At 41.0% G+C, this 12305-nt stretch overlaps 1 protein-coding gene across 10 annotated transcripts in view; it reads right to left on the reverse strand.

Moving 5' to 3' along the window:
* The window catches only part of Ubap2 (ubiquitin associated protein 2), an 85272-nt gene that overhangs the window by 53919 nt on the left and 19048 nt on the right, over positions 1–12305 (reverse strand). For 6 of the 10 annotated variants that reach the window (XM_037202514.1, XM_037202508.1, XM_028884039.2 and 3 more), the window contains 2 exons: positions 11655–11794; positions 4903–4939 (listed from right to left, as the gene is read on the reverse strand). In XM_037202514.1, the coding sequence (XP_037058409.1) occupies positions 4903–4939; positions 11655–11734 (117 nt within the window). In that variant the 5' untranslated portion in view covers positions 11735–11794. The remainder of the gene's footprint in view (positions 1–4902; positions 4940–11654; positions 11795–12305) is intronic. The other 4 variants (XM_028884036.2, XM_037202511.1, XM_037202512.1 and 1 more) reach the window with 1 other exon arrangement.

Below are 12305 nucleotides of genomic sequence, written 5' to 3' on the forward strand. Positions count from 1 at the left end.
AGAGTCGAGAGTAGTAATACTAAGAGTAAAGAAAAGGAACACTATTACTACAGACTGCAAGACGCGGCAGCGTACACCCGAAATCCTAGTCCTGGAAAAGGAGAGTGAGGCAGGAAGTTAGTGAGTTCAGGAACAGCCTAGCAAGACAGTGAGACCTCGCCTCAAACAAACAGCAACAAAGGAACCAAAGGAAACCTGAACAAGTATGTGTCACCAAATTAGACAGCCTCAAAACAGAAAATCACGAAAAAAGCCCAAACCAACCAAGCCTGACAACTGAGTTCCACCCCTAGAATGCATATAAATGGTCAGGATGCAACAGTGTGACTCTAACCCCAGCATGACTACCAAAAGACGGGACAGGAGAACTGGCTTGGAAATTCGAGGGGCAGCTAGCCTGCAAAAGCAGAAACAACAATAGAAACCCTGCCCCAAGCAGGGAACAGACAGCCAAAGGCTGTCCTCTGACCTGCAAACCCACACTTTCATCACACATACAAAGGAATGGGGCAGGGGCATCCCCTACCAAAAGGACACTAATGATAGTCTAATTAACTAAACTACTCATCACAACCTTCCAAAAACAGTGGGGCATGGTGGTTCACACCTATAATTCCCAGCACTCACAAGGCTGAGGCAGGAGGATTGCAATGTGTTTGAGGGCTACCTGGGCCACAGTGACTTCTATGCCAGCCTGGTCTACAGAGTAAAATCCTGTCTCAATGAATGAATGAATGAATGAATGACTAGATTGTGAAAGAAAAGCCCAAGCATAGTCAGTTTCTCTAGTTAATTCTAATTCACAAACTCTGAAAACAAGGAACACTTACAACTCCGTATAAATCAGGACTGTGATAACACCAAAAACAAAGACATAAATAAGCATACTTTATCAGTAGATAAAAAAATATTATCAAGCCAGGCACAGATGACACAATCCTGTAATCCTAGGTGGATCTCTGTGAGTTAGAGGTCAGCCGGGTCTACAAAGGGAGTTCCAGGACAGCAAGGGAAACCCTGTCTCAAAAAAACAAAAACAAACAAAACAAATTATCAACAAACTACCAGTAAATTGGCAACTTATAAAAATGACCATACTCTAGGTCCACATCAGGCTTATCTCAGGAATAAAAGTTGGTTTATATAGTAACATCTGACATCAGAAATCTGAGAGTGTAGCTCAGCAATAGAGCATTTGCCTACGATGAGGCCAAGGTAAGGCAAGGGGAAAAATATGCAATGTATTATATTCCTACAATAACAGACATAAACAACATATTCTAGGGCTGAAGTGTGGCTCAGTGGCAGAACACAAGGGCCCAGGTGTTCAAAACAAACAAAAACTATAATCATCTTCAGAGTCAGAATGTACCTGACAAAATCCAACTTTTTCTTTAATTAAAAAGAGAGTTCAAGAAACTCAGAATGGAAGAGAACATCCTTAATTTGATAAAAGGAACGACAAAATAAAACAACTGTCATATGAATGATGAAAGATGACTACAACTTTAAGATCAAAAACAAGGCCAGGCGGTGGTGGCGCACACCTTTAATCCCAGTACTCAGGACACAGAGACAAGCGGATGTCTGAGTTCAAGGCCAGCCTGGTCTACAGAGCAATTTCCAGGACAGCCAGAGCTACACAGAGAAACCCTCTCAAAAAAACAAAACAAAAAAATTTAAATTTAAAACAAAACAAAACAAAACAAACAAACAAAACCCACATGCCTTTGACCTCAATAGAGGCAGGTGGATCTCTGTGAGTTTGAAGCCAGCCTGATCTATGTAGTAAATTCCAAAACAGTCAGGGCTTCCTAGAAAAACCCTGTCTCAAAGACAAAAGTATCCCAAAAATACACCCTTCAAATGTGCATAGCATTTTGAGAATAACAAGTAAACAGGGTAGGGCTAACAATGATCTGGTAAACAATTACCAGTTTTTCCTATCTTTAGAAATTACAAAATCACAAACACAACTGATAGACAGGATCCTGTAAGTAATCTCCAGTCTGCTATCATGCCAGCCCCAACTGACACTCTTTGTTAATGGCTCAGCTCTTAAGGTATACAGTAGAAAACACATTCATCATTAGGCACTGAGTGAGCTCTTTTAACATCTAACAATGTAGCAACAGAACTATAATAAGGAAGCAAGGTACAGGGAGCTGTGTTTTTCTTTCATTTAGTTTATTCTGTGTGTATGTGTCTGTCTGTCTGGGTGTCAGAATCCCACAGCACACATGTGGAACTCAGAGGACTTGTGGGATTCAGTTCTCGTCTCCCACTATTCAAGAAGTCATAATTTATTTACGACAATAGAATTCAGGTGTTCAGGCTGGACATAAAGTGTCTCTACCCAATGAGCCATCTCACTGACCTGAAATACTTCTAGTATTTAATACCTAAAGACTGGCAAAGTGACTCTACACGTGCAAAGACTGGAATCCAAGAAAGCACAGCCCACGCTGGTGATATGCAAAAGCCCGTGAGATAATGAAGTGAAAAGGAAAACAGACAGGATGATGACTGGAGTTGAGACTGACAGGGTAGGATTGGAGAGATGGATGAATCAGTGAAGTACTTGTTGCACAAGCATGAAGACTTGAGTTCAAATCTCAGCACTTACCCTTTGTGTATGTGTTTTGAGACAGTGCAGCTTTGGCTGTCCTGGAACTTGCTCTGTAGACCACCAGGCTGGCCTCAAACTCAGAGATCCACCTGCCTCTGCCTCCTGAATGATGGGCATGCACCACCTCTACCCAGCTAACTTACCCATTTTTAAGAGGGAGAGCTAAAGGTGTTTATGGAATGTTTAGTATATGGAAATTGCCCTGAAGGAGGCCAAAAGAGAAGAGACAAATAGGTATTAAAAGAGCTAAAAGAACCTGAGGTGGGAATTTGATCCCCACTACCACCCAAACCAGAGATGAGCATAGTAGGACATGCTTGGAATCCCACCACTCAGGAAGTAGACCAAGTGGGATCAGGAGCTCAAGGCCAGCCTCTGCTACAGAGAGAATTCAAGACCAATCTATCGTGGATAAAGCACTGTCTCAAGGCTGGCAGTGGTGGTACATTCCTTTAATCCCAGCACTCGGGAGGCAGAAGCAGGCGGATCTCTGTTGAGTTTGAGCTCAAGGACAGCCAGGACTACACAGAGAAACCTTGTCTCAAAAGGGAAAAAAAAGACACTGTCTCAAAAACAAATAAATCTAGGGGCTGAAGAGATGATTCAGTGATTAAGAACACTTGTTTTGCTGGGCCGTGGTGGTGCACGCCTTTAATCCCAGCACTCAGGAGGCAGAGGCAGGTGGATCTTTTTGAGTTCCGAGGCCAGCCTGGTCTACAGTGCGAGATCCAGGAAAGGCGCAAAACTACAGAGAAACCCTGTCTTCGAAAAACCAAAAAAAAAAAAAAAAAAAAAAAAAACCACTTGTTTTTCTTGCAAAAAGGACCCAGTTTCAGTTCCCAGAACCAACACTCACAACTGTAACTCCAGTTCCAGGGGATTGGACTCCCTCTTCTGGCCTCCACAGGCACTGCATAAACATGTAACAATGACATACATGCAGGCAAAACACTAATGTTCAAATAAAATAATCTTAGAAAAAGAGAGAGGAGCAACAAAGTTAACATGGCATTGAAGAACACACCTTTAATCCCAGCACTTGAGAGGCAAAGGCAGATAGATCTCTGTGAGGTCAAGCCAGCCAGAGCTGTATAAAGAAACCCTGACTCAAACAACCACATTTTTAAATATATGTATATACGTATGTGTACGCGCGTGCGCGTACACACACACACATATAGCATGGAGTGGGATGCATTGGTTTGAGAGTTTTCAAAGAGAAAACACTTCATGGGATAATGTCAAAATGTCATAGTGCAAAGGAGCTGGAGACATCTCAGCAGTTCAGAGCACTTGCTGTTCTTTCAGAGGACCGGAGTTCAGTTCCCAGCACCCACATCAGACAGCTTACAACCATCTGTCACTGCAGCAGAGGATTAGACATCCACCTCTGCCATCCTCCAAGGTTGCCTGCCCACACTCAATATACACATACCCACATATAGACATACAGACACACATCCCCGTATTTTAAAATGATAAAAATAAATCTTTTGGGTTTTTTTGTTTTGTTTTGTTTTTTTAATTTCAGATCCAACAATACAAATAACAAAGCCAGGAACTGTGGGTGTTATCTTTCTGAAGGTGGGTTTGAAAGAGTCTGAGCAAATGAGCAACAACTGTTGGCTCTACAGAGAATGTTAGTTTATGTTGTGAACCAAGGGCTAGGCAAAAACCCAAGCGCTGGCTATGCCTCCAAGCCCAAGGCAGCAACATTTAAGCCTGAATATTCCTTAAGAAATGTCCACTGCCTGTAATTACACACAACTTATAACAACATTTTATTTCTTGACCCTATAAAAATATCACATAAAATATTAATTTTAAAAAGGCATCTGCATCAACAAGCATGGCCTAAGATTTTCAGCAAAATAATTACCAAAGGTCTCATAAAAGCTAAGCACCATCTCATACATCTCTAACTATAAAGACACTCTTCCTTGTCTTACTCACATAAGTATCAACTACTGATCTACTGAGAAGATTCGGCCTTTTACAAATATTCTTTACATTTGTCTGTGAAATCACTGCTTGAACTCTGAACAGAGTGCAGACTAGACCACTTCTGAAAGCACAGCTGACAGGCTTAGCTGTTCATAAGCACAGTATTACAACAGTAATGCTATACATCAACAGTCTCAGTAAAGTGCTAACTTGTATTACCTTATAAAATACTTTACAAACCTTAATCAATACGATACTTTACTCAATAAACAGTTCAATTATTTAAAAAACAAAGCACCAAACATAAGAGTATATAATAGGGAAGTTACCAGGCTGAGCTCAAGAAGTGTCAAGAGGTCTGTACAGCTTAGGGAAAAAAGAGGAAAAAGCAGGGTCAACTAATAATTCCAACTTAAAACAACTTTAGTGCACCCTCCCCACCAGTTTGTAATTCCAGTTCCAGGGTATTCCAACGCCCTCTTCTGGCCTCCAAGGGCACCAGGCACACAAGTGGTGCGGGATGATGTATATATATGCAAGTAAGACAACCATATACATATATAATCTTTAATTTGTAAGAAAACCATACTGAAGATTCCCTAGTGAACCCATTTCTTTAGTTGGACTGTTTTCCAGAAATCTTTGAATAACTTATTGAAGTAAGGGTATCTTTTTGGTTTAGAATTTTTGTTTTATCTAGGGGCAGAGGCTGAGACAAGGTCTTTATAGCCCATGCAGCCAGAAAATCAGTATGTAAACTAGACTAGCCTGGAACTCACAACGATCCTCCCACATCATCCTAGTATTACAATAAAAGATCCAGTTGGCCTTTTTTTTTTTTTTTTTTTTTTTTGACTACTTTAAAATTTCTTTTAGACATTTACCTATTTATTCTTTGTGTCTGTGTATGTGCCCATTCACACACATGTACATATGCAGAAGTTAGAGGACAGACTGCCAGAGTCACCACCCCCCCCTTTTTTTTTCCTGGAGCTGAGGACCGAACCCAGGGCCTTGGGCTTGCCTGCGCTCTACACTGAGCTAAATCCCCAATCCCAGAGTCAGCTCTCTCTATTCATCATGTGGGCCCTAAAAACCCAACTCAGCTCATCAAGCTGGGCAACAAATAGCTTTATTACTGAGCCCCTGTTTTATTTCTTTTAAGCATCGTCACAGATGAGCATGGTGACTCATGGTGGTAATGTTAGCACTAAGGGGCAGAGGCAGAGAGGTGTACGTTTAGGAACAGTCTTCTCTAAATAGTTGACACTGTCCCAACTGTTACTCAACAGTAACAGAAAAAAATCTGTAGGCATGTTACTTTACCTAATTATTATTATTTAAATACGAAATATAAATACATATTTTCTTAAACAGAAACCACGTTTTCTATAATATTTGATATAATTTTATTTTCTACTTGTTTGCTATTTTGTTGTTTTTTGAGATAGGGTCTCTCTATGTAGCCCTGGAAGTCCTGAAACTTGCTATGTATATATGTAGACCAGGCTGATCTCTAACTTGCCAAGATTTGCCTGCCTATGCCTCCTGTGTGCTGAGATTAAAGGCACACACCACCACACCCTGCCATCTTATTTTTAAATTTATTGTGTGTGTGAATGTGTGTATGCACATCCCCCACAGCACCCATGTGGAGGACAGAAAACAATCTGCAGGAGTAGATCCCTTCTTCAATCATTTGAGACCCAGGATCAAATTCAAGTTGTCAGTTATAGCAAGGACCTTTATTGGCAGAGCCTTCTCACCAACCCTGATTTCTAAATTATAATCCTCTGCCTTAGTCTGCCTAGTGCTGGGATTACAGGCATGGCCCATCATGTCCACCTCAAATTTCAAACAACAATTTTATAATTTGTGGGATATACAATAAAAATTACCACTTCCTGATAGCAACTTTACAATCATTCTGTAAAGAATTAATATTCTATTTTGTATTTTAAAACCCCAGTTGGCCTCTCTAAGACACTGGAGGAATACTCACTACTTTAATCAACTGGAAGAGCTAATCAATAGGAAAACAGAACAAACCTAGACCCTATATTATAATATCTCATCCAGTTCACATATAGTTCACCCATCACATACAGTTCAGAAGCAGAGCATTTGCCTAATATATTCAAGATTCTGAGTTTGATGCCTAGCACTGAAAACAGGAAAAATAATACATCACATTTACTTATACCAAAAATAGAGAATTCTAATCATAAAGAAGTATCACACAAACTTAAGTTAGAAGACAATGTAAAATATAATTATCCTATACTCTTTAATACGTCAATGACAAGAAACTGAAGAACAAGCCTACCCTACTAATGGCAGACTTGAAATACCAGCTACCCAGGAGGCTGCAGGAAGGGAGGCAGAGAGGAATAGCCTGTGCTGAGCATAATGGAGTTGGTATAGAGAAGAGGACAAAAAGAGACATCGACTAAAGAGAACTGATGCCTAAATAATATTTAACTAAAAAGGAAAACAAGCACTCCAGAAATTGTATCTGACTAATAAAGATATAGACCCCAAGACCCCAACTCAGGTTTACACAAATTCAAAACAGCTCTTTCAGCACTTAACTTGAACAGAAAAGCCCCTACGACTGGATGGCTAGTGGGCAATTAGCATCCTAACCAATATTCTCTATTGCCACTTTAAGGTAATTTTGAGAAGCTATTTTTACAATGGAATTAACATATAATTTAACAATCATCTTCTCTTCTCTCTCTGGGGTCTCATGTAGCCCAGGCTGGCTTCAAACACACTACAGCCCAAGATAACACTGAATGAACTTCTGATCGTCCTGCCTCCACTTCCTGAGTGCTGGGGTTACAGGCTTGTTCTCCTATGCCCAGTTTTCATGGTGCTAAAGACTGACCCAGGGCTTCATGCAGGCTAGGCAAGTACTTTACCATAATTAGGTGACATCCCCAAGTGCGTACTCATGTGTATATTGGGCTGGAACTTGAGACTGGCACTTCATGTATGTTAGTCAAATGTTCTACCATCAAGCAAGCATACCCTCAGTCCAACATAAAATTTTCCCTAGTAGTATTTTTGAAGATTCTCAACATAATTTTTTAAAAAGCAGTGTCAGATATTAATTATCACAGGCATAGTGGTGCATGACTTTAATCCCAGCACTCAGGAGGCAGAGGCAGGTGGATTTCTATGAGTTTGAGACCAGCCTGGTCTACAGAGTAAGTTCCAGGAGAGCCAGAGCTACATAACAGACTCTGTCTCAAAAACAAACAAAAAGGAAAATTATCTCAGCTACATGTGAGGCTATGCCAAGAAGATGGCTTGAGGACAAATTTTTGAGGCGATCTTAGGGCAACATCTTAAGATTCCATTTTGGAGGTTTCTATCCCCCTCACTTTTATTATTGTTATGATGAACATATGTGTGAGTGCAGGCTTCTGCACGCCATGGCATGGGTGTAGAAGTAGAAGAGCTTTGGGGAGCCGGTTCTCTCACTTTACAACATGTGTGTTGCTGGGCTCAAGGCTTGTATGGTGGGAGCTGACTAACTGAGCAATCTCACCATCCTCCAATACCTATCTTCTTTCTTGTTATAAAGGTGTGTGTACGTACATGACGCACACAGGTGGAAGGGGAAAGCACACAGTGCACACGTGGAGTCAGAGAAAACCTGTGTGCAATCAATTCTGTCTCTACCTTTACACGGGTTCCAAACATCAGCCTTGTGGGGCAAGTCCTTTACCCACTGAGCCATCTTGTAGGCCCAAAATGCAATTTTAAAAACAACAGGAGGGCTGGAGAGATGGCTCAGTGGTTAAGAGCAATGGCAGCTATTCCAGAGGTTCTGAATTCAATTCCCAACAACCTCATAGTGGCTCACAGCCATCTATAATGGGATCTGATGCCCTCTTCTGGCATGTAGGCACACATGAAGATAGAGCACCATATACATATAATAAATAAATCTTTATTTAAAAAACAAACAAAAAATCCCAGAAAACAGGGCTGGTGAGATGGCTGGGTGGTTAAAAGCACTGACTGTTCCTCCAAAAGACCCAGGTTTGATTTCCAAAGAACACGTGGTAGCTCACAACTGTATGTTAATTGTGTATGTGGTATAGACATTCACACGGGCAAAATATCCATACATATAAATAAAATGTAAAAAAGAAAAAAGGAAGTTAAGACATGATGGTACAAATCTATAAAGCAAGCACTGGAGAGTAGGAGGAAGGCAGATCTTCAATTAGACAACAGCCTGGATGATATAGCAAGCTGGACTAGCCTGAGTGAGCTATGACATCCTGTCTCAAAAAACTGAGATGGCTCCAATTAAGAACACTGGTTTTGCAAAGCTATACAGAGAAACCCTGTCTCAAAAAGCCAAAAAAAAAAAAAAAAAAGAACACTGGTTGCTCTTCCAGAGGACCTGGGTTCAATTTCCAACACCCACATGGTGGCTCACAACCATCTGTAACTCCATTTCCAGAGGATCCAACAGACACCCTCTTCTGGCCTTCACAGGCGCCGCGCGCGCACACGGTGTGGAAAATGCAAAATACATACAGGCAAAATGCACATGCATGTTAACAAAAAATAAATATTTTAAAAAGCAAAGCAAACAAACAAAAACACCAAAGAGGAAACAGATCCTCCTCGCTATTCAATCAGCAGCTTTTTCCTTTAGATGACCTAAGCTATCCCCCAGAGGCTCCACAGAAAAGCTATCAGTGAATATCTTTTAGTGTAGTCCAAATCCCAGGGAAGCTAGGGCAGAAAAATCTAAAGTTTTGAGACCAGCAATGGTTACACAGAAAGTTCTGGGCCACCCTAGGCTACACAGCAAGACCCAGTTTGAAACCGCTGAAAACGAAACACGATAAAAATAAAACCCTTTTGGAAGAAAAAAAACTAATTCCCTGCTCCAGACTTGCAAACGCTTGCAAGCCATACAGGGTACATCTGCATCACTAACATTCATTTGGCCTTGCTGGAATAATACTTAACTATGTAAATGCGTTACATTTGTTTATGCTGCATTTGTTTAGTTATGTGAAGATGTGTTGCTGTTTCACCTGGCCTGCCTAAGGTACCTGACTGGTCTAATAAAAAGCTGAATGGCCAACAGCTAGGCAGAGGAGGGATAGGTGGGACTGTTGGGCAGAGAGAATAAGTAGGAGGAATCTAGGCTGGGAGAGGAGAGGAAAGAAGAGAGTGAGGGAGAGAGAGAGAAAGACGCCAAGGGCCAGCTGGACACAGAAGAGGAAAAGTAAAACATACAGAATAAAAGAAAGGTAAGAGCCGGGCGGTGGTAGCGCACGCCTTTAATCCCAGCACTCGGAAGGCAGAGTCAGGCGGATCTCTGTGAGTTGAGGACTGGGCTACCAAGTGAGCTCCAGGAAAGGCGCAAAGCTACGCAGAGAAACCCTGTCTGGAAAAACCAAAAAAAAAAAAAAAAGAAAGGTAAGAAGCCCCAAGGCAAAACATAGATGAAGAGAAACAGGTTAAATTAAGTTATAAGAGCTAGTGGGACAAGAATAAGGCCGAGCATTCATAACTAATAAGTCTGTGTCATGATTTGGGAGCTGGCTGGTGGCCCAAAACAAAGCCTGCTATACACACTGATTTAATTTCTTTTTATCTCTTTTTAAAGACTAACTTTATTATTATTATTATTATTATTATTATTATTATTATTAATCATCAGGACTTCACTTATGGTTATTCTAACCTATGTTTCTTCCATAATACAAGATAATTCATTTAATAAACTAAAAGATAGCCTAGCTACAACAGTTCTCCAACAACAGAGTCTCCTATGTTGTTCTGTTCTGGCTAGCCTGAACTTGCTGGTAGACCAGGCTGGCCTCAAACTCTGCCTGCCTCTGCCTCTGGTGCTGAGATTAAAATTGTGCTACCACATTCAACATGGCAATCTTTCTTGATCAACTGTAAAGAATACTTATCAGAGTAAAAGAACTTAGGGGTAAGCACTAACATAGCAAATATTTATCTGTTAACAGCAGCAAAATACAAAGCTTATTTTAGACTCAATTTAACACAAGACTTATGTAAAAAAATTCTACTCTGTACCAAATATAACAGAACATTTCAGTATGAAATTCTACAAAACTCCTGAAAAGAGTAAGGGAAATAGCTCAGTGGTAAAATATTTGCCTCATGCACAAAACCCTGTGTTCCAACCCCAATACCAAAAATAAAATAGAGTATCATCCAAGGCAGCCACAGTGGTCCAAGTCTGAAACCCCAGCACCTGGGAAGCTGAAGCAGAGAAATCATGAGTTCAAGGTCTGATTGGCTGACCTGATAAGACCCAATCTCAAAAACAAAAAGAACAATAAAAATCTATCAAGCCATGGGCCTGAAATTAGAATGGACCAAATAAAATTCATTATTCACTAAGATACTGCTTCACAGCCAACCCTGACACCTGAGTTCCATCCCTGAACTCACACGGTAGAAGGAGAGAACTGGCTCTCTCAAGCTGTCCTTGGAGCTCAAAAACCACAAGGAGGTATGTATGTATGGATGTATGGATGTATGTATGTGCGTGCACAAGTATGCACACACACAGTTAATAAATGTAAGGACAATAAATCATATGAAGGGAAAAGGTACTGCTTCTTTCTGTTACGAAGCTTGTCAACTGGATCCATACAGCACAGAGTATTAAGAACTCTGGACCAGACACTGTGCTCAGTGCCGTACTGAACTGTCTCACTTTACCTGCAGGAATAACAAAGGAGCTGGGGGTGGAGTGCAGTATAGAGTGCTGGTCTAGAACACAAGGGCTCTGGGTTCAATTCCTAGTGCTATAAACTGGACCACGAGACAAGGAAGGGAGGGAAGTGCTGTAGCAGAGTTATAACAACTGGAATTAGGATGAAACAGACGGTTCTCTGGAACAACATTCAGTTTCACCATGATCACCTCTTTCCTGCACTTACTATTTATTCACTTTGTAAACCCAATGTTAAACCCTGAGTTTCTAGAAAGGGCCTATTGAAGCATTCCTTCTCCCTCAGTGTCTTTACTTCCACCCAAGAGAGAGCTCCACCAGACTCACCTGCACCACTTGTTTCTGGGGCTGTGCCGCGTGTGTGGTTGGCATCTGTGGTTTTTCCCGAGCACCTCGGCAACGATCATTGCTCACCGAAGTCATCATATACAGAATATACAAAATAATGTATGTACAAAATACAAAATCTGCAAAGAAAGAAAGCATTATAAGCAAAACTTCCAAATCATGGTACGTACACACACACACACACACACACACACACACACACACACACACACACACACGGTGAGAGAAAGTAAAAAAAAAAAATGTAAATACAATTTTATGTTAATGAAGACACAATGGCACGTGCTTGTAATGCCAATACTTGGGACACTGGGACAAGATGATTAAGAGTTCCAGGGGCATTAAGAGATGGCTTAACAGTTAAGAACATTTGCTGGCTGGTGGTGCTCGCCTTTAATCCCAGCACTCGGGAGGCAGAGGCAGGTGGATCTCTCTGAGTTTGAGGCCAGCCTGGTCTACAGAAAGAGTTCCAGACAGGCTCCAAAGCTACAGAAAAACCTTGTCTTGAAAAAAATGAAAATAATTAAAAAAAAAAAAAAAAAGGACATTTGCTGTGCAATCATGAGGACTGGATTTTGTATCTCAGCATTCAAAACAAGCCAGAGCTCTAGGCAAGCCTTTAACACAAGC

Source organism: Peromyscus leucopus, chromosome 2 (assembly GCF_004664715.2).
Source record: "Peromyscus leucopus breed LL Stock chromosome 2, UCI_PerLeu_2.1, whole genome shotgun sequence".
In the NCBI taxonomy this organism is placed as follows: domain Eukaryota; kingdom Metazoa; phylum Chordata; class Mammalia; order Rodentia; family Cricetidae; genus Peromyscus; species Peromyscus leucopus.